We start from the raw sequence: 25,640 nt of genomic DNA on the forward strand, positions 1-25,640 counted from the left end.
CTTGGTACTATGAATTTACTGTTTTACAACACTACATGTCTATTACAAGTGCTAAATTTGAACAAAGATTTGTGTGTGTGTGTGTGTTCTCTGTTGAGTCACTATATATATATATATATATATCATCATCATCATCATCAAATTCCTGCCATGTACCCTCAAGGGGTGTACAGGATTTGACAGTACTACATGAAAAAATCACATCATTACTAACTTCCTATCTACAATTTTCCTCCAAATCAGTCTGTTACTTGTCAAGACTCCAACATTATCAGATCTTATATTTCTATCGTCTAAGGCACTTTGTACCGTATCAATCCACCTATATCTTGGTCTTCCTCTGGGTCGTTTTCCTGCCAACCTGGCAGAGAACACTTGTTTTGTTAAACTTTCCTCTCCCATTCTATTTAAGTGACCATACCACCTGAGATTAGCTCTGCTAACGCATTCGTGGATGCTGACAATGTCAAGTTCTTTCCTAATATCCTCATTTTTAATATGATATTGCCATTGATGCCATCTGTTCATGCCTCTAATCTTTCTCAGGACTCTCATATCTGTGGTCTCTAGTCTTTGGTCAAGTATTTTACTTCTGACCCGGCTCTCAGATCCATAAGTTAAAACTGGTTTGAATACTGTCTTGTATACAGCTAATTTAGTGTTCCGACTAATTTCTCTCTTATTCCATATGAATTTATTCAATTGACTTCCCACCATACCAGCTTTGCTGATTCTGTTGTCTATTTCTATATTTAATTTACCATCTTCAGTAAAAATCGTGCCTATGTAGCTGAAATGTTTTACTTGTTCCACAGGTTCTCCATTCACAACACAGTTGACATTTTCAATGATTCTGCCTATTTTCATTGTCTTTGTCTTTTTATTGCTGACCTTCATACCATATCTATTACAACAGCAATTGAATTTAGTCAGAGAATCTTGCAGACTTGTAGCGGATTTATTTAGAAGTATAACGTCATCCGCATAATGCAAAGAGCTGACATTAACATCTCCAATTTTGATATCAGGTTTAATACCACTTTCCTTCATAACGTGATCCATATATATAATGAATAACAGAGGGGATAATGTACATCCTTGTCTCACACCAGATTTAACATTAAACCATCTTCCTGTACTTCCTTCAATTCTAACTGCTGACTTACAACTTAAATAAAGACTAAGTATTGCTTGATATAATGCCCCATTGACACCATATAACTGCAGCGTATTGAATAGTTTCTCTCTTGGCACCTTGTCATATGCCTTTTCCAAATCGACAAAACTTAAATACAGATCTTTGTTATATTCCCATGCTTTCTCGACTATTTGTCGTAAAGTGGAGATCTGATCCTGACAGCCTCTAGTTGCCAGAATTCAGCTTGTTCTTCACCAAGCTTTTCTTCCACAATTCTTCTCAACCGTTTCTCAGGTATACTTGCATAGATCTTGCCAGGAACACTCAGTAGCGAAATACCTCTGTAATTCTCACATTCAGTTTTATTTCCCTTTTTATATATGGGTACTATGAGAGCTCTATTCCAATCATCGGTTTTACGTCCCTCTGTCCAGGCTTTCTGAACTATGCAGTGCAGCCACTGTAAGACTTTTATACCACCATACTTCAGCATTTCTGGTCGAATATCATCTACTCCTGCTGCCTTTCCACATTTCAAGCCTTTGATGGCTTTTTCTACTTCAAGTATGGATATGTATTCCTGACTGCATGCCTGGTCAATGTTTTTTATCACTGTGCTGTCATCACTGCTTGTTTCATTTAGCAGTTTTTCAAAGTAATTACTCTATACTTCAAGGATATCTTTTTCTCCTGTTTTCATGTCACCTTTATGATCTCTAACTCCTTTTACAGCACTCTTTTCTCCATTCCTAAGCTTCTTCAACACCCTCCAGAATATTTTGCCACCTTCTTGATATTTATTTTCTATATTCTTGCCAAAGTCCTCCCATGACTTTTGTTTAGCTAGTTTTACACACTGTTTAGCTTTCTTACATTTGTCTCTATATTCTGTAAGAATAAAAGCTGACTTATTTGCCAGGAACTTTTGATATGCTTTCTTCTTTTCCTTCACTGCCTCTTTAACTTCCTGTGTCCACCAGGGAGTTCTGATTTTTTTATCCTTGCAGACAACCTCACCACATGCCTCTCTGGCAGAATCAATCAATGTTTTTTTCAGAGTTTGCTACTGAATCTCCAAGGCTTGATTCCTGTTCTCAAACTCTTTCATTTTCTTTTCAATAATCTTTCTGTATTTTAGTCTACAGTTCACATCTGAGAGCTGCTCAACTTATATATATATATATTAAACAGAGACTATTACTTATTCTAAGTATTTCTTACAGAAGAATGAGTTTCCACTTCTTTTATCCAAGGAATAGATTACATAGTTTTATGTATAATCCATATTATTTGTGTATTGTTTAGGGCACTGAATTAACTAGAGCTGCTGTTACCAATACACTGCAGTCTGTATTAAATCCTGAAATTCCGCAGAAGTTAATGTATTCTCTACAGATAGTGGAATCTTTAAGAAGACAAACAACTAAATCACCAGGAAAACCATCTCTTCACAATCAGGTTTTTATTTTCTTTATATTTTAAGTGCCTTCTTGTTTTTATTATTATGCTAATCAGAAGAGAAAAACTTATGACAAAAGTACATTAGTTGTTTTAAACATACTAAAATCATTCTTATTTTTAGAGGTACCTTGGCATAATATAATTATTAAAAGAACACGTAAGACCACAGTAATAACTTTTAATTAATAAGGTACAGATATTTCATACTAAAACTAATAGTACATCTTCAGTGTTACAAACAGTTATAGGAATAGAATACAAGTAACGAACATTCGGTGGATCATCTATTAAAATGAATTGTTGCCATGCACTAGGAAATGATAGAAAATAATAATTAATATTTAAGATGCAGGTTCAAATATGAATGCCTTTTTAAAGAACGTTGTGAAGCTATTTTACACCGTCAGAATTTAAATTGAAATGACTGTCTCTCTCTCTTGAAGATCTGGAAGACTTTTATTTTATGTAATCATTAAAAAACAAAGGGGTGCTTAAGGGTCAAAGCTGTATAACTGAGAGGAGACCTCCACATAGCCTTTAAAGGAATGCAGAGAACCGACCAGGGCTTCTGACCTAATTTCCAGTCCTCACCTTCTCGTGGTGCACCCTGTTAGGTATCTACCTGGATACTGAACGAACGAGGATGAGCTGGGATTTAACTGACTAAATTATTTTCTTATCGGCTTAAACCAGTATACAAAATGATGGTACAACATGATAAAATTTCATGCCGGGTGGAGTATTGCTCGGTTACACAAGCCTCCCCCCTCCCCCCCCATTGTTTTCTCCAGGGAACCAGGGCGAACAGCGAAAAGTCAGCTATAAATACAAAATGTTATATTCAGGCAATAACAATCAAGGAAAAGGAGTAGCCATAGTATTCAACACAAAATACGAGGCTAATCTTCTTGAATGGCAGTCAGCCTCAAGTAGAGTAATGTGGGCAAATATGAGAATGGGGAACTGGACAATGAGACTTATTTGTGCCTATGGTCTCACAGAAGGTTCTACTAAGGTAGAAGTGGAGGAATTTTTTGACGCTTTAGAAAAAGCAACTGACACAATGAAAAAGGAAAAGTTGGTCCTTGTTGGTGATCTAAATAGCAGAGTAGGAAATGCTTGTGAGACATATAAAAATATTTTGGGAAAATTTGGAGAAAAGAGCAAAGCTAATAATAATGGCAAATATCTGTTGGATTTCTTCTCAGGACATGGACTGGTTATTACTAACACCATGTTCCAACATAAAAGTGTACACAAATTCACATGGAGAGAAGAGGCAAGGAATAAGAAAAGTCTCATTGACTATGTTATTGTTGATAGTGATGTTTTCTCCCTGGTGCAGACACTAGAGTGTACAGAGGATTTAAAATTGGAAGTGTTATGTCATTGCATTTCCTTATTTTTATACTTTATTGTGTTCTCCTATTTATATCACTTATCTTAGATTGTCGCTGTTTAGTATTATTACTTTAACTATATATTTCTATGCTCTATACACACGAGACTATCAGAACTCTGTACTCTCTTATCTACAGTTAAATCTATCCACAGGGGTACTTTAGGATCAAAGCTGTATAACTCAGAGGAGACCTCCACATGACCTTTAAAGGAATGCGGAGAACTGACCAGGGCTTCTGACCTAATGTCCTATCCTCCCTTCTCGTGGTGCACCCTGTTGGGTATCTACTTGGATACTGCACAAATGAGGATGGGCTGCAATTTGGTATTTAACCAATCAAATTGTATTCTTATTGGTGAAACCAAAATACAAAATGATGGTACAACATGACAAAATTTCATGCCGGCTGAAGCATCGCCAGGTTAAACAAGGCCCCCATTGTTTTCGCCAGGGAACCAGGGCAAACAGCGAAAAGTTAGCTACTGGAACAAATCTGAAAACACACCCAAACTCAACATCACCAGAGTTAAAGATCGGTACTATCAACATAAGAAGCCTGAATGGCAAAGAAATGGAGCTAGCTGAGGAATTACATAAGTACCAGATCGATAATAGGGGTGACTGAAACAAAAAAGATAAAAACTGCTGAGATCTTTCTGAGCAATAAATACAAAATGTAATATTCAGGCAATGACAATCAAGGAAAACAAGGAGTAGCCATAGTATTCAACACAAAATACGAGGCTAATCTTCTTGAATGGCAGGCAGTCTCAAGTAGAGTAATGTTTGCAAATATGAGAATGAGGAACTGGACAATGAGACTTATTTGTGCCTATGGGCCCACAGAAGGTTTTACTAAGGTAGAAGTGGAGGAATTTTTTGAGGCTTTAATAAAAGCAACTGACACAATGAAAAAGGAAAAGTTGGTCCTTGTTGGGGATCTAAATAGCAGAGTAGGAAATGATTGTGAGACATAAAAAAATATTTTGGGAAAATTTGGAGAAAAGAGCAAAGCTAATAATAATGGCAAATATCTGTTGGATTTCTGCTCAGGACAAGGACTGGTTATTACTAACACCATGTTCCAACATAAAAATGTGCAGAAATTCACATGGAGAGAAGATGCAAGGAATAAGAAAAGTCTCATTGAGTATGTTATGGTTGATAGTGATTTTCTATCTGGTGCAGGACACCAGAGTGTACAGAGGATTTGAAATTGGAAGTGATCACTGTTTAATCCTGAGCAGGATAAAATTGAATTTCATATTGAAAATAATAACATGTAAGAAAGTTTTAAAGCGAATAAAAGTTGAGCAGCTCTCAGATGTGAACTGTAGACTAAAATACACAAAGATTATTGAAGAAAAAATGAAAGAGTTCGAGAACAGGAATCAAACTTTGGAGATTAAGTGGCAAGCCTTGAAAAAGTCCTGATTGATTCAGCTAGAGATGCATGTGGTGAAGTTGTCTGCAAGGATAGAAAAATTAAAACTCCATGGTGGAAACAGGAAGTTAAAGAGGCAGTGAAGGAAAAGAAGAAAGCATATCAAAAGTTTCTGTGAAATAAGACAGCTTTTGCTCTTAGAGAATATAGAGACAAATGCAAGAATGCTAAACACTGTGTAAAACTAACTCAGCAAAAGTCATGGGAGGACTTTGGCAAGAATATAGAAAATAAATATCAAGATGGTAGCAAAATATTCTAGGAGTTAGAGATGATAAAGGTGATGTAAAAATGGAAGAAAAATATATCCTTGAAGTAAGGATTAATTACTTTGAAAAACTGCTGAATGAAACAAGCAGTGATGACAGCACAGTGATAAAAACACTGACCAGGCATGCAGTCAGGAATACATATCCATGCATACTTGAAGTAGAAAAAGCCATCAAAGGCCTCTAATGTGGAAAGGCAGCAGGAGTAGATGATATTCGACCAGAAATGCTGAAGTATGGTGGTATAAGAGTCTTACAGTGACTGCACTGCATAGTTCAGAAAGCCTACACAGAGGGACGAATTCTCGATGATTGGAGTAGAGCTCTCATAGTACCCATATATAAAAAGGAAAAGAAAACTGAATGTGAGAATTACAGAGGTAGTTCCCTACTGAGTGTTCCTGGCAAGATCTATGCAAGTATACTTGAGAAACGGTTGAGGCATATGACAAGGTGTCAAGAGAGAAGCTATTCAATATGCTACAGTTATATGGTGTCAATGGGGCATTATATCAGCAATACTTAGTCTTTATTTTAGTTTTTAGTCAGCAGTTAGAATTGAAGGAAGTAGAGGAAGATTGTTTAATGTTAAATCTGGTGTGAGACAAGGATGTACATTATCCCCTCTGTTATTCATTATCTATATGAATCACATTATGAAGGAAAGTGGTATTAAACATGATATCAAAATTGGAGATGTTAATGTCAGCTCTTTGCTTTATGTGGATGATGTTATACTTCTAAATAAATCCACTACAAGTCTGCAAGATTCTCTGACTAAATTGAATAACTGTTGTTATAAATATGGTATGAAGGTCAGCAATAAAAAGACAGAGACAATGAAAATAGGCAGAATCATTGAAAATGTCCACTGTGTTGTGAATGGAGAACCTGTGGAACAAGTAAAACATTTCAGCTACATAGGCACGATTTTTACTGAAGATGGTAAATTAAATATAGAAATAGACAACAGAATCAGCAAAGCTGGTATGGTGGGAAGTCAATTGAATAAATTCATATGGAATAAGAGAGAAATTAGTCGGAACACTAAATTAGGTGTTACAAGACAGTGTTCAAAATCTGGGTGAGAAGTAAAACACTTGACCAAAGACTAGAGACCATAGATATGAGATTTCTGAGAAAGATTAGAGGCGTGAACAGATGGCATCAATGGCAATATCATATTAAAAACGAGGATATTAATAAAGAACTTGACATTGTCAGCATCCAGGAATGCATTAGCAGAGCTAATCTCAGGTGGTATGTTACTTAAACAGAATGAGTGAAGAAAGAATAGCAAGACAAGTGTTCTCTGCCAAGTTGGCAGCAAAACAACCCAGAGGAATACCAAGATATAGGTGGATTGATACAGTACAAAGTGCCTTAGACGATAGAAATATAAGATCTGATAATGTTGGAATCTTGACAAGTAACAGACTGATTCGGAGGAAGATTCTAGATAGGAAGTTAGTAATGATGTAATTATTTTCATGTAGTACTATCATATCCTGTACACCCCTTGAGGGTACATGACAGGAATTTGATGATGATGATGAAATCTATCTACACAGTTCGCCGATTCCTAGAAAGATTGAGTATATTAAATAAATTAACAAAGGGTAGACTTCTGAGTAGAGTCCGATCCTCAGCAATAACGGTCTGGAGTCACCTCCTAATCAGGTTCTGGCAACATTTATTTGTACAAGCTGCGCCAGCCAGATCCCTAGGTTAGAAATTCCTCTTAACCAAGGAGTAACCCTCAGAAAATATACTATGTAAATCAATCTATTAATTACTCTTGCTCTCAATTTTATCTCTCTCTCTTAAAATACTTTAGTTTGCAGTCATGGTCTCTGTCATATAATTCTTTCCAGCTCAGATTCAGATATTAGCAAGCGGTGCATTGGATTCAATTCAAGGCACAAAACAGGTTAAGGTAGTCAAGATACATTTATTAAATTCCTAAGATCACACATTTACAAGAATATACTCAATTTTAATGGAGGTATCCTAAGTTATAAAGTTAAACATAGCAACTGTAATTCTCACAACATATCCAATCATAGGTTAATTTCAAATACAAAGTTTTGTTTGCATCTTCTAAATATCCTTACTAGTCTACACATACTCTCAAGACTATCACATCGGTAACTTTATAGATCATTACTCATAACAGTTCAAACTACAATTCATTCAATTAATTATTTGAGAAATAGTCCTGAAACTTAAAACACTGCTATCCAATATTCACTGAAGTCCTTTTCCTTCAAGTATAGAGTTCTGAAACATAACATCTCTTTTCTTCTATATTACAATATTCCTCTCTTTCTTAATAAAGAATTACAAAAGGTTTTAACATTACCATATTTCTGGAAGTATATTCGTTCTGTCATCTTATCCTTACTTCATCCCACGGAATGTCCGGCCTTCTTCTAGATGATTGCCTCACAGGCTAGGCTTGGACTTCATTGTTCTGCCTTTCTTTCCCATCATGGACTAGAAATATCATGGCTCAGACCGATCCACTTGGACGTATATGACGGTCAGTTCCTTCAAGCTTGCTCGGAATGCTGCCGATTATCTCCTCATTGAATCTTTCCGTATGACATCTCGAAACGATGGCAGTTAATAGCTACACGCTATCGATACGAACTCGAACTCTCTCTGACTTCACAAGAAAATCCCTAGTAGACCACAGACCTCAAGAAGAAAAACCTCTCGAAAGGGGGGCAAACCCCTTTTATACCTTCTGCCCTCAGCACCCTCTTTTGCGCACGTGTTGTATATTCTATTCGGGTCTTCCTGGAGAACTCCTTGCTCATGCTGCATCTTCCTGGAAAACATCGAGCGCATGCCATTCCACACATAAACAGTTTGCTGTAGGCTACGCAATTCACCCGAGGTTTTCGTTAGTGGACTTTGAACTTCTGTTACATGCCTTGGCATATATCTTACAATGAATACCTTTTCCAATATAAATTCTTACAAAAATTGACATCGTTTACCCCTAAGTAATAGTACATAAAATAGCACTAGCATATGATTCATTAAACAATTTGTATCTTTACCTATGTACTAGCATTTTTGTTGTTGTTTAGCTAAAACTTCTTGAATCCTGAATAAATTATTACTTTAAAGGAAATCTTTTCATTCAAGATCCAACAAATATGCAAAATTGTGTATAGAAGGATTTTTTATACAAAAATACCTTATGTACCAATTTTACTGGTAAACAAAATTCACTAAAAATTCTTGTGGGTTAATAGAGAAACTTTCATATTTTTTAATTATGGAAATAATAAAATTTGTATATTACTGAATATTGTCACCTCAAAGGGTTTTGTAAAAGAACAGAAAAATAAGTGTAAGATTAATTGTGCCTTAAGAAACCTCTTAGTCACCAGTAATTCCAGACCGATTAAGGTATTAACTAATGACTTGTGCGGCGTAGGAAGCAGCTGCTGCATAGTCTCAATGGCTGCCTCGATGCTTCCATTCTAGTGGCCTCATCGCCAGAGCGATCGCACCGTGACGATACGAAAGCAACTCCGGCTAGCACTGCCTTTTAACGCGTGAGGCACGAATGGTATCGTTGCAGTGGGCTAGACGGAATTCTGACTTAGAAGCGTTCAGTCATAATCCCACGGATGGTAGCTTCACACCACTGGTCACTCTACCAAGCATGTTTCATTCAAAATATCACAAATCTTCATTCTATATATTCTTTCAGATTCTTTCTATATATTCATTTAGAGTTTTTCATAATTTGATGTGTCTACTCAGCGAGTTTTATAATCCACAATCCACTGAGAAACCCAATGGCAATGAGGTTGGGATAAGACAGATTCCCTACGTTATATGCTCATAGGGGGAGCAGCGAGAGTCTTTAAGGCACTCTCACCTCTTCCCAACCCAAGACAATGGGAGTCAGATAGTCAAATTTCCTACAAAAAATCTCGTCTGCGTAGGTGTACGGGTGGGATGGCAGTTCCCCACGTTAAGAGCAGCACATAGGGCATACTCCTTCGGGGCCTCTCTCTGAGGCCAGCCGGACCTGATATATCGCGTTAGCGTCATCAGGTATTACCATGTGTACTATATGCACTCACCAGGCTTCCCCTGGTGATTTCCAGCAGCTATCAATGGACTCACCCCAATGACTTGTGCTATTGATAAAGAAAAAATCAACATGATGCCTTTTCAGGACATCTGGAGGCCACTTCTCCACATCATGTGTTGCTCTAATAGCAAACACCTTCGGGACCTCTCTTTGAGGCCAGCCAGACCCGGTGTGGGGTGAGCTGTCTCCTGGAATTATCACTTGTGCATTATGCATTCTCCTGTCACACAATAATCAATTGAAATTTGGCTAGGTAAACTTCATTCAAATATAATCCTGTTAGATATTTATAAAACTTCTCACAAACAAACAATAAGTCACTATCCACCTCAATGACAGTCATGTTTACTCCCACCGATTACCCACAAACTTGATTGATATTCTTTCACTTAAACAGTCATAGCACTGGGCAGAAATCACATTGCGTCAACACCTCTCAACAACCAATTCGCAGTATGCTTTGTTTTAATTAGACAGTCGGATTCACCTGGTCCGTGCCAATTCTGAGTCGGCTGTTAGTTGCCAGCCGAAACGGTCACTCCAGACGGGCCATCTGGCGCACTGCGCAGCTGCGCCATTTCACGAAAAGGCCCCGATGCTGGTCCAGACTCAACCGTTCCATCACTGGACAGTTTCGCCCGGTCCCAGTGCAGTGCCATACCCGCTTCGGACCCTAGCCCGACCGGTTTAGTCCTCAGAGCCAATCCTTGTACCGAGGTTACGGATCCGTCTTGCCGACTTCCCTTACCTGCATTATTCCATCGACTAGAGGCTGTTCACCTTGGAGACCTGCTGCAGATATGGGTATGGTCCGGCGCGAAAATCACATTCTCTCCCTCGGATTTTCAAGGGCCGACAGGAGCACTCCGGACACCGCAGGAGGTGCAGTGCTTTATTTATTAGTTCTCCTGACTAATTGCACCGATCGCCGAGGGTGACGGGTGCAAACCACCAAAGTACGAGGAGGGGGGCAACGATGTCATAAGCATAAATGAAGGTAATTGGGACCGTATAAATAACAGTTCGCTACGTCGAAAAGGAGGTCTTGTCTTGCCTTTTATTGGAGTTCGAGTACGTCCGGTCCCGTTCCCGTGTCAGCAAGAAGTTTCGAGGTGATGTGGAGTTCCGACCTGAAGTTACGTTGTATGCTACAGCAGCAGCAGAGTTTTGATAACATCGTGGGAGATAATTTGTAATCGCCATCGGAGAACTGCATTCCAGATAGTAAATGCCGAGAAAGCGATATGACTAAGATAAACGTTTTTGAAGAAATTAGATGCCGAGTTTTCATGTCTAAGATCCAAATGTTTGCTGATATCATCTCCGGGATTTCGTGAGATCTCCTCTTAAACTGCAGTACTAAAGTCAGATGGTAATAGAAGGGATCATTCAAAAAAGACTAGACATCTGTTCAAAGTAAGATTTTTCCTTTGTTTAGCTAGAAATAAGAAGATTGTGACGGTGATTTAATTAAGGGACTTGTTTTTTAGTGATACTTAGGACTTTAGGCCTTATGCTGATATCTGAAGTATTTTGTTATATGTGAGAGAAGGTTTGGCTAAAATTTAAGGTGAAACATCATGTATTTAATGTTATAGCAATTGGCTACACATGCAGAATGTTACGTAAAATTGATCTGAGTATAACCAAGTTTAACGAGAGAAAATTATAGACACGTGGTCTTACTAGAGTTGATTATGATAAGGAACTAAATTGTAAACGTAGTCATTAGTTGTGATTTGAAGCATAGATGCTAATTTACTTAGTATTTAAAATTGAACCATTGTGCATTTCATTGATGTTAAATAAATTGTTTTCTTGTTTAAATAACTTGCCTGATTTCTATTTCGAATGCACTACTCATAAATTCAAATCTGTGTGTGCCTAAAAGTAGGCATTGTCATCACTGCATAACAGAAAAATTAAGTTGCTAGATTTAATTAGAATTAAGAGAGAGAGGTTCCGTGTGTTTTACTGTGTTTATTCTTTTGGAGGGAGATTCAACTCCTACCCACGAATTTGGTGGCACAGCTGGAAACTAAATAAATTTTCCAAATTAAGTTGTGAAAACCAGTAGGTCAGACAAAGAGATTGGCTCCAGCCTAGGCGATTTCTTTGTTCTGTAAGTTTTGCACATGTGAGCTTTATTATTTGCGGCCATAAGTCAGATGTATAATAAAGGTTGAGAAGAAAGGTTTAAACGAGATAATTATAGTTTTTTCAAAGGTGCAGAAGACAAGATATATTTGAATATTTGATAACATTTAAAATAACATTTTAACAGAAGTGATCACTATTTACTCTTGAGCAGGATAAAACTGAATTTCATATTGAAAAGAATAACATATAAGAAAGTTTTAAAGCGAATAAAAGTTGAACACCTCTCAGATGTGAACTGTAAACTAAAATACACAAAACTTATTGAAGAAAAAATGAAAGAGTTTGAGAACTGGAACCCAACTTTGGAGATTCAGTGGAAAACCTTGAAGAAAACCCTGATTGATTCAGCCAGCGAGGTATGTGGGGAGGTTGTCTGCAAGGATATAAAAATTAGAACTCCATGGTGGACACGGGAAGTTAAAGAGGCAGTGAAGGAAAAGAAGAAAGCATATCAAAAGTTCATGGCAAATAAGTCAGCTTGTGCTCTTAGAGAATACAGAGACAAATGTAAGAAAGCTAAACACTGTGTAAAATTAGCTAAACAAAAGTTATGGGAGGACTTTGGCAAGAACATAGAAAATAAATATCAAGAAGGTGGCAAAATATTCTGGAGGTTGTTGAAGAAGCTTAGAAATGGAAGAAAGAGTACTGTAAAAGGAGTTAGAGATCATAAAGATGACATTAAAATGGGAGAAAAAAATATCCTTGAAATATGGAGTAACTACTTCAAAAGATTGCTAAATGAAACAAGCAGTGATAGCACAGTGGTAAAAAACACTCAATAGGCACACAGTCAGGAATACATATCCATACTTGAAGTAGAAAAAGCCATCAAAGGCTTGAAATGTGATAAGGCAGCAAGAGTAGATGATATTCGACCAGAAATGCTGAAGTATGGTGGTATAAAAGTCTTACAGTGGCTGCACTGCATAGTTCAGAATGCCTGGACAGAGAGATGAATTCCAGATGATTGGAGTAGAGCTCGCATAGTACCCATATATAAAATGGGAAATAAAACTGAATGTGAGAATTACAAAGGGATTACCATACTGAGTGTTCCTGGCAAGATCTATGCAAGTATACTTGAGAAACGGTTGATAAGAATTGTGGAAGAAAAGCTTGGTGAAGACAAGCTGGATTCAGGACAAATAGAGGCTGTCAGGATCAGATCTTCATTTTACGACAAATAGTCGAGAAATCATGGGAATATAACAAATATCTGTATTTAAGTTTTGTAGATCTGGAAAAGGCATATGACAAGGTGCTAAAAGAAATGCTATTCAAAACATTACAGTTATGTGGTGTCAATGGGGCATTATATCAAGCAATACTTAGTCTTTATTTGAGTTGTAAGTCAGCAGTTAGAATTGAAGGAAGTACAAGAAGATGGTTTAATGTTAAATCTGGTGTGAGACAAGGATGTACATTATCCCCTCTCTTATTCATTATCTATATGGATCACATTATGAAGGAAAGTGGTATTAAAATGATAACAGAATTGGAGATGTTAATGTCAGCTCTTTGCTTTATGCAGGCGATGTTATACTTCTAAATAAATCTGCTACAAGTCTGCAAGATTCTCTGACTAAATTGAATAACTGTTGTAATAGATATGGTATGAAGGTCAGCAATAAAAAGACAAAGACAATGAAAATAGCAGAATCGTTGAAAATGTCAACTGTGTTGTGAACGGAAAATCTGTGGAACAAGTAAAACATTTCAGCTACTTAGGCACGATTTTTAGTGAAGATGGTTAATTAAATATGGAAATAGATAACAGAATCATCAAAGCTGGTATCGTAGGAAGTCAATTGAATAAATTCATATGGAAGCAGAGAGAAATTAGTGAACACTAAATTAGTTATATACAAGACAGTGTCCAAAAAAGTTTTAACTTATGGATCTGAGAGCTCGATCAGAAGTAAAACACTTGACCAAAGACTAGAGTCCACAGATATGAGAGTCCTGAGAAAGATTAGAGGCGTGAACAGATGCATCAATGGCAATATCATATAAATAAACGAGTATATTAGGAAAGAACTTGACATTGTCAGCATCCAGGAATGCGTTAGCAGAGCTCATCTCAGGTGGTATGGTCACTTAAACAGAATGGGCAAGGAAAGATTAGCAAAACAAGTCTTCTTCCAGTTTGGCAGGAAAACGACCCATAGGAAGACCAAGATATAGGTGGATTGATACGGTACAAAGTGCCTTAGACGATAGAAATATAAGATCTGATAATGTTGGAGTCTTGACAAGTAACAGATTGATTTGGAGGAAAATTGCAGATAGGAAGTTAGTAATGATGTAAATTTTTCATGTAGTACTATCATATCCTGTACACCCCATTGAGGGTACTTGTCAGGAATTTGATGGCGATGATGATAAAAAAAAAAATTAAAAAACCGATTAACTTAAATATTAATTAATTATTATTTTCTATCATTTTCTAGCGCACAGCAGCAATGTATTTTAATAGGTGATCCACCTAATGTTCGTTACTGGTATTCCGTTCCTATAATTGTTTGTAACACTGAAGATGTGCTATTAGTTTTAGTATGAAATATGTGTACCTTATTAATTAAAAGTTATTACTGTGTCTTACGTGTTCTTTTAATAATACTAAAATCATAAAATTGAACTTATTTATCTGTAGCATCCTGATTAGAATGTGTCTTTATCAAGTTTATATAATTGTCATTGAGCTCTGCTGTTCTTCCTCACTTAGCATATTCTGAAGTGTCATCGTGCTTCTGGATTTTTTCTGATACAGAAAAGTCAGGAAAAATCATCATCATTTGTTGATTGCACAGAATATTTTATAAGATTCAGTCAGACTAAAACAATTAAGTAGTCTCAATAGAATATAGGCACATTTTGTCCTGCTTTTGCACTAGATTATATATATGAGGTAGTATCAAAATGTTTCTAGACTAGCTCTGTTTATGAGAAATTACTTTATCTATCTACATTTACACACTATCACCTTCAAAATAGTCCCCTTGCATATCAATACAGCGCTTCCAGCATTCTTGCCTCTTCTGGAATGTGTCCTGGAAGTCTTCTTTTCGAAGCATGTCAGCACCTTCTGCAATTTGCGCTGGATGTCCGCAATGGTGTCAAAACAGTGACCTTTGAGCTGGATCTTCATCTTCGGGGAGAGGGCGAAGTCTGCAGGAGCCAAATCTGGCAAGTAAGGTGGTTGCGGAAGTGAGAACATGTTGTTTCTGGCAAGAACCTCGTGTGAGGAGAGCTCAGTGACAGGGTGCATTGTCATCGTACAGCATCCAGTTTTTTGCGCGCCACAGATCTGGTCGCTTTCGCCATGTCCTCTCTCAGACGCCTTAAAACCTGGCAGTAGACCTCGTTATTGACAGTCTGGCCCCTGAGGACAAATTCTCGATGCATAATGCCGTGAATGTCAAAAAAGATGACGAGCATGCACTTGGTCGAGCTGCGGACCTGCCTCACCATTTTTCGGTCGTGGAGATGGTGGGCTCCTCCACTGTGAAGACTGTTGCTTCATCTCAGGGTCGTATCCATACTCAAGTTTCGTCACCGGTAATAATCCTCATGATCCTCAACATGAAGGATGAGTCATCCACGGTATGCTGACAGAGTTCTTTGCAGACTTCAATGCAGTGTTCCTTCTGCTCCTGGGTCAGCAGCCTGGGGAAGAACTTGACAGCAACACGGTGCATGTTCAAATCACTCGTGAGGATTGCCTAGACTGTTCCCTATGACACACCGACAATGACAGCAATGTTGTGGAGTATTCTCCGATGATCTTCTTGCACAAGTTGCCGAATGGTTTTGATATTTTTGGGAATTGAGCTCATTGAAGGTCTTCCTGATCTTTCATTGGCTTCCAATGATGTTCTTCTGCTCTTGAAGCACGCATGCCACTCAAAACACCTCAAACGACTCATTGCAGCATCGCCGTAAACGTGCTGAATCACGTCAAACGTCTCTGTGGCAGATTTACCGAGTTTCATTCAGAATTTTACTTTTGCTCTTTGTTCTAACTTCTGTCCATGATGAAATCGCAGATGTGGTAACGCAGGTGGTCAGAATAGCATCAGTCACAGATCCCGATGTACACAGGATGATGTCTTTTGGCACTGCTCCCTGTGACTGTGCATGCAGCCTTGTGCTGCCATCTGTTGGCTTGTTACAAACGTAGTCTCGAAACGTTTTGATACCACCTCATATATATATATATATATATATATTATATAAGTTGCATCATTACTAACTTCTCATTGACAACTTTCTCCCAATGTCAAGACTCCAATATTATCAGATGTTATATTTCTGTCTTTTAAGGCACTATTTATTGTATCAATCCAGGTCTTCCTTTTTTTTTTTTTTTTCCTCTGCCATCTTGGCAAAGACACTTGTTTTTCTAACCTTCTAACCTTTCCTCTCCAGCCTGTACATGTGGTCATATTGACTGAGATTGCTTCTGCCAACACATTCCGGAATGTTAACAATGTCATATTCTTTTCTAATATCCTCATGTTTAATATGATTCTGCCGTCGATGCCATAGGAAAGTCAAAGTGCGTGAAATTGCTGAGACTATAGGCATTTCAAAAGAACGTGTAGGCTATATTTTGCATGAAGAATTGCAAATGAACCCCCCCCCCCCCCCCAATCTTTCTCAGACCTTTTATATATATAAATGATGGTACAACATGAAAAATTTCATGCCGGCTGGGGCGTCGCTTGGTTAAACAAGGCCCCCATTGTTTTTGCCAGGGAACCAGGGCGAACAGCGAAAAGTCAGCTACTGGAACACATCTGAAAACAAACCCCAACTCAACATCACCAGAGTTAAAGATCGGTACTATCAATGTAAGAAGCCTGAATGGCAAAGAAATGGAGCTAGCTGAGGAATTAGATAAGTACCAGATCGACATAATAGGGGTGACTGAAACAAAAAAGACCAAAACTGGTGAGATCTTTCTGAGCAATAAATACAAAATGTTATATTCAGGCAATGACAATCAAGGAAAAGAAGGAGTAGCCATTGTATTCAACACAAAATATGAGAATAATCTTCTTGAATGGCAGTCAGTCTCAAGTAGACAATGTGGACAAATATGAGAATGGGGAACTGGACAACGAGACTTATTTGTGCCTATGGTCCCACAGAAGGATCTACTAAGGTAGAAGTGGAGGAATTTTTTGAGGTTTTAGAAAAAGCAACTGACACAATGAAAAAGGAAAAGTTGGTCCTTGTTGGGGATCTAAATAGCAGAGTAGGAAATGCTTGTGAGACATATAAAAATATTTTGGGAAAATTTGGGGAAAAGAGCAAAGCTAATAATAATGGCAAATATCTGTTGGATTTCTTCTCAGGACATGGACTGGCTATTACTACACCATGTTCCAACATAAAAATGTGCACAAATTCACATGGAGAGAAGAGGCTAGGAATAAGAAAAGTCTCATTGACTATGTTATTTTTGATAGTGATGTTTTCTCCCTGGTGGAGGACACCAGAGTGTACAGAGGATTTGAAATTGGAAGTGATCACTATTTAGTCTTGAGCAGGATAAAATTGAATTTCATACTGAAAAGAGTAACATGTAAGAAAGTTTTAAAGCGAATAAAAGTTGAGCAGCTCTCAGATGTGAACTGTAGACTAAAATACAGCAAGATTATTGAAAAGAAAATGAAAGAGTTTGAGAACTGGAATCAAACCTTGGAGATTCAGTTGCAAACTCTGAAGAAAACATTGATTGATTCTGCCAGAGAGGCATGTGGTGAGGTTGTGTGCAAGGATAAAAAAATCAGAACTCCCTGGTGGACACAGGAAGTTAAAGAGGCAGTGAAGGAAAAGAAGAAAGCATATCAAAAGTTACTGGCAAATAAGTCAGCTTTTGCTCTTAGAGAATACAGAGACAAATGTAAGAAAGTGAAACACTGTAAAACTAGTTAAACAAAAAGTCATGGGAGGACTTTGGCAAGAATATAGAAAATAAATATCAAGAAGGTGGTAAGATATTCTGGAGTTTGTTGAAGAAGCTTAGAAATGGAGGAAAGAGTGCTGTAAAAGGAGTTAGAGATGATAAAGGTGACATGAAAACAGGAGAAAAAGATATCCTTGAAGTATGGAGTATTTACTTTGAAAAACTGCTAAATGAAACAAGCAGTGATGACAGCACTGTGATAAAAATTCCTGACTGCATGCCTGGTCAGTGTTTTTTATCACTGTGCTGTCATCACTGCTTGTTTCATTTAGCAGTTTTTCAAAGTAATTACTCCAGGAGTAGATGATATTCGACCAGAAATGCTGAAGTATGGTGGTATTAAAGTCTTACAGTGGCTGCACTGCATAGTTCAAAAAGCCTGGACTGAGGGATGAATTCCCGATGATTGGAGTAGAGCTCTCATAGTACCCATATATAAAAAGGGAAATAAAACTGAATGTGAGAATTACAGAGGTATTTCCCTACTGAGTGTTCCTGGCAAGATTTATGCCAGTATACTTGAGAAAGGGTTGAGAAGAATTGTGGAAGAAAAGCTTGGTAAAGAACAAGCTGGATTCACGCCAAATAGAGGCTGTCAGGATCAGATCTTCACTTTACGACAAATAGTCGAGAAAGCATGGGAATATAACAAAGATCTGTATTTAAGTTTTGTCGATTTTAAAAAGGCATATGACAAGGTGCCAAGAGAGAAGCTATTCAACACGCTGCAGTTATATGGTGTCAATGGGGCATTATATCAAGCAATGCTTAGTCTTTATTTGAGTTGTAAGTCAGCAGTTAGAAATGAAGGAAGTACAGGAAGATGGTTTAATGTTAAATCTGGTGTGAGACAAGGATGTACACATTATCCCCTCTGTTATTCATTATATATATGGATCACGTTATGAAGAAAAGTGGTATTAAACCTGATATCAAAATTGGAGATGTTAATGTCAGCTCTTTGCTTTAACGGATGATGTTATACTTCTAAATAAATCCGCTACAAGTCTGCAAGATTCTCTGACTAAATTGAATAGCTGTTGTAATAGATATGGTATGAAGGTCAGCAATAAAAAGACAAAGACAATGAAAATAGGCAGAATCATTGAAAATGTCAACTGTGTTGTGAATGGAGAACCTGTGGAACAAGTAAAACATTTCAGCTACTTAGGCACGATTTTTACTGAAGATGTTAAATTAAATATAGAAATAGGCAACAGAATCAGCAAAGCTGGTATGGTGGGAAGTCAATTGAATAAATTCATATGGAATAAGAGAGAAATTAGTCAGAACACTAAATTAGCTGTATACACGACAGTGTTCAAACCAGTTTTAACTTATGGATCTGAGAGATGGGTCAGAAGTAAAACACTTGACCAAAGACTAGAGACTGCAGATATGAGAGTCCTGAGAAAGATTAGAGGCATGAACAGATGGCATCAATGGCAATATCATATTAAAAATGAGGATATTAGGAAAGAACTTGACATTGTCAGCATCCAGGAATGCGTTAGCAGAGCTAATCTCAGGTGGTATGGTCACTTAAATAGAATGGGAGAGGAAAGATTAGCAAAACAAGTGTTCTCTGCCAGGTTGGCAGGAAAACGACCCAGAGGAAGACCAAGATATAGGTGGATTGATACGGTACAAAGTGCCTTAGATGATAGAAATATAAGATCTGATAATGTTGGAGTCTTGACAAGTAACAGACTGATTTGGAGGAAAATTGTAGATAGGAAGTTAGTAATGATGTAAATTTTTCATGTAGTACTGTCATATCCTGTACTTGATATTGATAGTATGATAGTCTCTGGTCTTTGATCAAGGATTTTATTTCTAACCCAGCTCTTAGACCCATAAGTTAATATTGATTTGAACACTGTCTATGGTATTTAGTGGTTTAGTGTTTTGACTAATTTCTCTCTTATTCTGTATAAATTTATTTTTAATTTATCTTCACTAAAAATTGTGCCTAAATAAACGAAATGTTTTACTTTTTCTATAGATTCTCCATTCAGATTGCAGTTGATATTCACAGCATTTCTGCCTATTTTTATTATGTTTTTCTTTCTATTGTGGATTTTCATACTAAATTTATTATAGCAGTTATTCAATTAATTCAGGGAATCCTGCAGACTTGTACCAGATTAATTTAGAAGTATAAAGTATAACATCATCTTTTATGTCACTTTCTTTCATGATGTGATCCACATAGATGATGAATAACAGTGAAGATAACACTCTTTTTTCATACCTTATTTAACAGCTATAATTATGGCTGGTCTCATCTGATGATCACATATATTCAACATTAAATGTGAAATAATCAAGCCTTCTGATTGATGTTTCTTGAATCATAGTCATGGTAATTCTTGAGTGTGACAAAACTGGGATGGTAAATCTCTTTTTAAAGGTGATTTATTTTATCAATACAACTCATCATTGAACTTTTTGACTATTTGTTTCAGTGTGAAGATCATCAAATCCTAGAATATGTAATCTTGAATTAATAACTGAGTATTGCATTTGTTTAGATAAGTTGAAGCATGACATGAGATTCCAAACAATATAGTTTATTTAATGCTATCTACCTGTTGTGATCTTTCATCATATGAATGATGAAAGATCACGACAGGACGATATTTACCTTGGATGAAAACATCCAAGGTAAATATCGTCCTCCACAACTTCAATACAATTTATCTGTTTTTATCATTTCATCTTTACTGAAGACAATAAAATGAAGTCTTCATAGGCAGATTGACTATGAAGATTTGAATTACTTAACAGTAAAGCATTTTATCATCAAAATTGATGCTTGAAATGAGGTCTGTTAATATTTAATGCTAATTATACTGAGAATGATAACATAAACACATGAAATTTTAGTTATTCAGACAAGCACATCACAGCATTATTCTCTTTCAATCAACTGATACAATATTGTAGTAATAATGATACTCAGAATTCTGGTATGTGGCATTGTGGATAAACCAGTAAAATCTAGAAATGTTCCATTTGAGGAATGTTTCTAGATCTCAATTAATCAAATTACATTTGTGGTATGGACAGTAATCTTTTGAAACGTATAATGTGCTGCATCATAATGGGAGCTAATAGTATTAGATATAATATTTATAAAAAGAAAAAAAAATACTCAAATGGCAGAACTAATAAATGGTTGGAAATATTCTGATATCAACTAGAAATAATTAACAGGTACTTTATTAATTAGTTAAACATTCTTTATCCTTTTTTACAAAGTAGATCATAGATTGCTAATAGTGGATATTGCACTTTTTTATTTACAAATGAAACTAAAATTTACTTATAGGCAGGAAATCAGAAAGCTATGCCTGAGAACCACTCTGAGGAGATTGAACTGGAAAATGGTATTGAAGTTAATTGGACACAAAAGGTAATTTTAATTTTTACAGTACAAACATCCATTCTGTCTGTCTCTTTCCCTCTAATAGAATTTTTAAAACATGTTTGGGATTCTTCCAACTGAAGATAAGGAATTTAGAATGTTTCTTTTCATACTTAATTTGATCTATCAGCGTAAAAATGATTTCTTTTGAAATTAAAAAAAAAATTATAATATATATATATATATATATATATATGTTAAAGATACCAAGCTATTTTAAACCTGGTTTTAATCCATTTCCCAAGTAAGCAAACAGACAAGTAAGTCAAGTTTGCACCTGCAAGTAGTGCAAGTCTTAGGCAACTCGTGGGAAAGGTGGAATAAGCTCTGATCACTATTCTTAATATTTACGCTTAATGCAAAGCACATCTCCTTGAAGAGATGTATGATGTTATGCATTAAAGGCAAGGGCCACTACCCAGACCGGTTTTGACCTTTAAACCAGGTTTAAAACAGCTTGGTATCTTTAACGTATTTTACCCAAGGTAAAAAACTTTCTATATATATATATATATATATATATATATATATCCTAACACATACTGAATATATATTCAGTATGTGCTGGGTGTGGTAAACACCCATGGAATAGCAATATCACCAATATTATATTTAACATTTATTCCTGTTCAAGACTCCCCTAATTGTTTTCTGGCTTCATGATTCCTAAAATTAAACACAATATAGTAATGCTCCATAAAGAGGACACTTTTTGATGTGCAAACATTGCATCACATGCTGCCACCTTTGACTGCTTTATAGATTATATAATCTACAAAGATTATAGATTTTTATGTGTTATTAAAAATGTAATATAAATTATAATTTGTTATTTGAATATAAATTATATATGTTATTTGAATATAAATTATTTGAAAACATTCACAAAATAAGAATAATTTTTAATGTGGTTCAAAATATTAGAATATTCCAAATTTTTCCAATTGGCTTTGAGAAGAGAATAGAAATAGTATATATTTCAGTAGCTGCAGGATTGACTCATGTGTGAGGAATTGTTTGCACATGTATTTCAGTTAATAAATTGCTAAACATGGGTTGAACGAGTGACATATTGGAAGCTAAGAAGTTTTGTACGATGTCTCTATACAAAGAAGGCCAAACTCAGTGTTTATATCTAAGGAATTGAAATGTTCTCAAGCATGTGTGAGTAGAGTATTCTAATGACCAGAGATTTCAAAATAATTTCTGCAATAGCAGTCGAAACAAAGTTTCAGTTTAAGCAGGCTAGCACATATGCAGTTGTGGTTACCAGGTTACCATTATGGTTTTAGACTCTGCTACTTCAGTCTGCATGTGCTTATCTTCATATGTGCTTGTGCTACTGCCTCCATAATAATGATAGTTTTTATGATTTATTTTAATCATTTTAAGTAGAATCTTTAACAAAATTGACAAAAGGAAGATTCCTTCAGACAAAAACAGAGTGGCTGGTCATTACATTAGAGCAAAAATTTGATGTGATTGAATGACATAACATGATCATAGCAACTCTAAAATAGGATGAAATGTCAGAATGCCTGAATCTATGTTATGGGATATTTTAAAACACATAGAGAAAATAAAAGAAAAAAGGAAAGTTGCATTAGCTTTTTATAGTTTGCAAACATCCACAAGTAGTGATAGAAATAGAGCATCTTTTAACTGGTTTTTTTTTTCTTCCCCTTCATTCTCTTAAATAAATATAAAGCTTTTGTTTGAATGGCTGCTCTACTAAGGGATATCCATTTCTGATTGAAGATTGCAATCAGAAATGGATCACCCTTAGTAGAGCAGCCATTCAGACAAAAGCTATATATTTATTTAAGAGAATGAAAGAAAAAATACTAATGAAATAGAAGAAATGTATAATACAGGTTTCAGTGATTATTGCCAAATCAACTTCTGCCTCCAAACATTCCAGGTAGTAACTCTGATTTTCCATTTATCTGTTTTTGGAAATCATTATCTGGTCCTGGGTAATCCAAATGGGATGTCTGTTGAGATTTCCTTGGAGACTTTCAAGTAACATGATTTCCCTCAAGTTTGTTACCAGCCAAAATGTGTTAAGTCTGGTGGTGAGGTCACTACCTTGTCCAAATTTTTGACAAGGTGGCAACCTTCTGCATTTTCTTCAATCAAGATGTTACGGTTATACTGTATTCTGTTATCAGAGCCCCATTTGTTTATTCCATTCTACCCTATCTGGAGGTGGAAGTGACATTTGGTTGGGAGATGCTATATTAGTAAATGAGTATTTAGACTTAGGTGCTGTTTTACACTCATCTTACACTTTATTTTAGATGTTCTTGCAACTTATATTATGGTCAGACTGGGAGATCTGCCAACATCTGACTAGAAGAACACACACACACGCAAAAAAAAAAAAAAAAAAAAAAAAAAAAAAAAAAAAAAAAAAAAAGCCCTGCCACCAGATTTAACATTGTATTCCTATGGTCAGTCTGGTGTATCAGACCATGTTTTGGATACCTTGCGCAGAATCAGATGGAAGAAACTATCATTCTCCATTGCAGTAAATACAAACTTGAAAGACTCTTTTTAGAATCAATAGCAGATTTAGAAAAAATAGCCTAATCTTAATAAATATGGTTGTATTAAGCTTCTCAAGATTTGGGAAACCTTAATTCTTAGGCTCCCTGCCCAATACCTAATGCCAGCCAACAGGCACCCATAGAGGGCACTCCTCGTAGAACTTCAGCCTTTATTTTATTTCTTCCATTCAGTGTTTTTTTGTGTGTTATAATTTTAACATTGTATTCCTGAACCTGTCTTTGTGACTGAGACGAAATATTGAAATGATTAAACCTGCTGTTTAATTATTTCTCTCTCTCTCTCTGCTGTAATTGTTCCATTCTCTCTGCTGTAATTGTTCCATTGAAGTGTAACATGATGGAGAGGCTATATGCTGTGTGTTATTAACCCATTAACAGCCCAGTATATATATGTAAACAGTAATATTACATCCAGACCAGCTAAAATATCTTATAAGTTAAGGTTTCTGCCAGATGAAGCAAATTTTTAATGAGAATGTCAGAAACTTAGCTATGATGAGGTACATATGAGAATGCATGCCATTTCCTGTCAAACAAGTGGTGGAGGAAGTGGCTGTAAAATTTTTGAATTTTTGGTAGAACATTTGAGGTTGACCAAATTAGTGATTGCATTGTAATGTAGCCTATCTGTCTTTGTATATATAAGTGTATTCCAGATCAAGATCAAAAGGTCGAGTAATTATCTTGGTTCATATTCAATTGAAGTTATTATTCTAACATAGTAATTGTCTCCATAACTTTATTATGATGGATACTGATCACTATGTAACTGTGAAAGGAAAAATAAATAAAGCTATATTTTTTATAAAACTACTTTGGGGATCATGTCCATTAATAATTCTTTGATTTGTTTTAGTTTGTGGAGAGAGGCGGATTGAGACATTTGTTCGACATATTTATGTCTAGTGTTCTTCAGTCACGAGATGGAGAAGAATGGAACGAGGTTAGAAAAATGCATTGAAATTGCTATTTTTATATTTTTTAATTTTTTAAATATGTTTTTATAAATGGTTATCTAAAGGTAATTTGAGCTGATTCATTTCCTTATATGCAGTATCTGCTCATCTTTGTTTGCTCATACACTAGCAAATTCTGTATGCATAATACAAATTCTTGACTGCTAATGAATTTTCTCGCTGTAACAAATTACCAAATAATAATAATAAATAAAAGTCTCAACCAAAGCTTCATAGTATTGATTTAATGCTAAATGAAATTCAGTATAACAAAATATCCACTACAGTGGTGTTTGTTATAGTACAGTCAAATTTATATTATTCTATATGCATAATACAAATTCTTGACTTTACTATAATAAACATGACTGTAGCAAATTTTTTTGGTAGAACAAATTACCAAATAATAATAAATATAAAAGTCTCAACCAAAGCTTCACAACATTGATGTAATGCTAAATGAAATTCACAATATCAAAATATCCACTATATCATATTGTTGGTCCCCAGGAATTTACTGGAGTGATAGTCAACTGTCTGTAATATCTTTCAGTACCAGAGATGCTTGAGTGAGATCATTTGTTGATTACACTAGTCTCCAAAACTAAGGACAATCATTATTTCTGAAGATTACAACCTACCATTTGTTTAATCATTCTACTGCAGTCATTGTCCCTCTTACTTTCTATAATGAAAAAAACTTTTTTAGGGTT

At 35.9% G+C, this 25,640-nt stretch overlaps 1 protein-coding gene across 1 annotated transcript in view; it reads left to right on the plus strand.

Annotated features, from left to right (window-relative positions):
* Nucleotides 1–25,640, plus strand: part of puf (ubiquitinyl hydrolase 1 puf) — a 1,013,305-nt gene that overhangs the window by 372,547 nt on the left and 615,118 nt on the right. The window contains exons 27-29 of the mRNA XM_090399560.1: nucleotides 2,444–2,596; nucleotides 21,306–21,389; nucleotides 24,828–24,914. Coding sequence (XP_090255686.1) covers nucleotides 2,444–2,596; nucleotides 21,306–21,389; nucleotides 24,828–24,914 — 324 coding nt within the window. The remainder of the gene's footprint in view (nucleotides 1–2,443; nucleotides 2,597–21,305; nucleotides 21,390–24,827; nucleotides 24,915–25,640) is intronic.

The sequence above is a fragment of the Typopeltis vanoorti genome, chromosome 10, assembly GCF_054136105.1.
Source record: "Typopeltis vanoorti isolate ZY-2024b chromosome 10, IOZ_Tvanoo_1.0, whole genome shotgun sequence".
NCBI classification, from domain to species: Eukaryota; Metazoa; Arthropoda; class Arachnida; order Uropygi; family Thelyphonidae; genus Typopeltis; species Typopeltis vanoorti.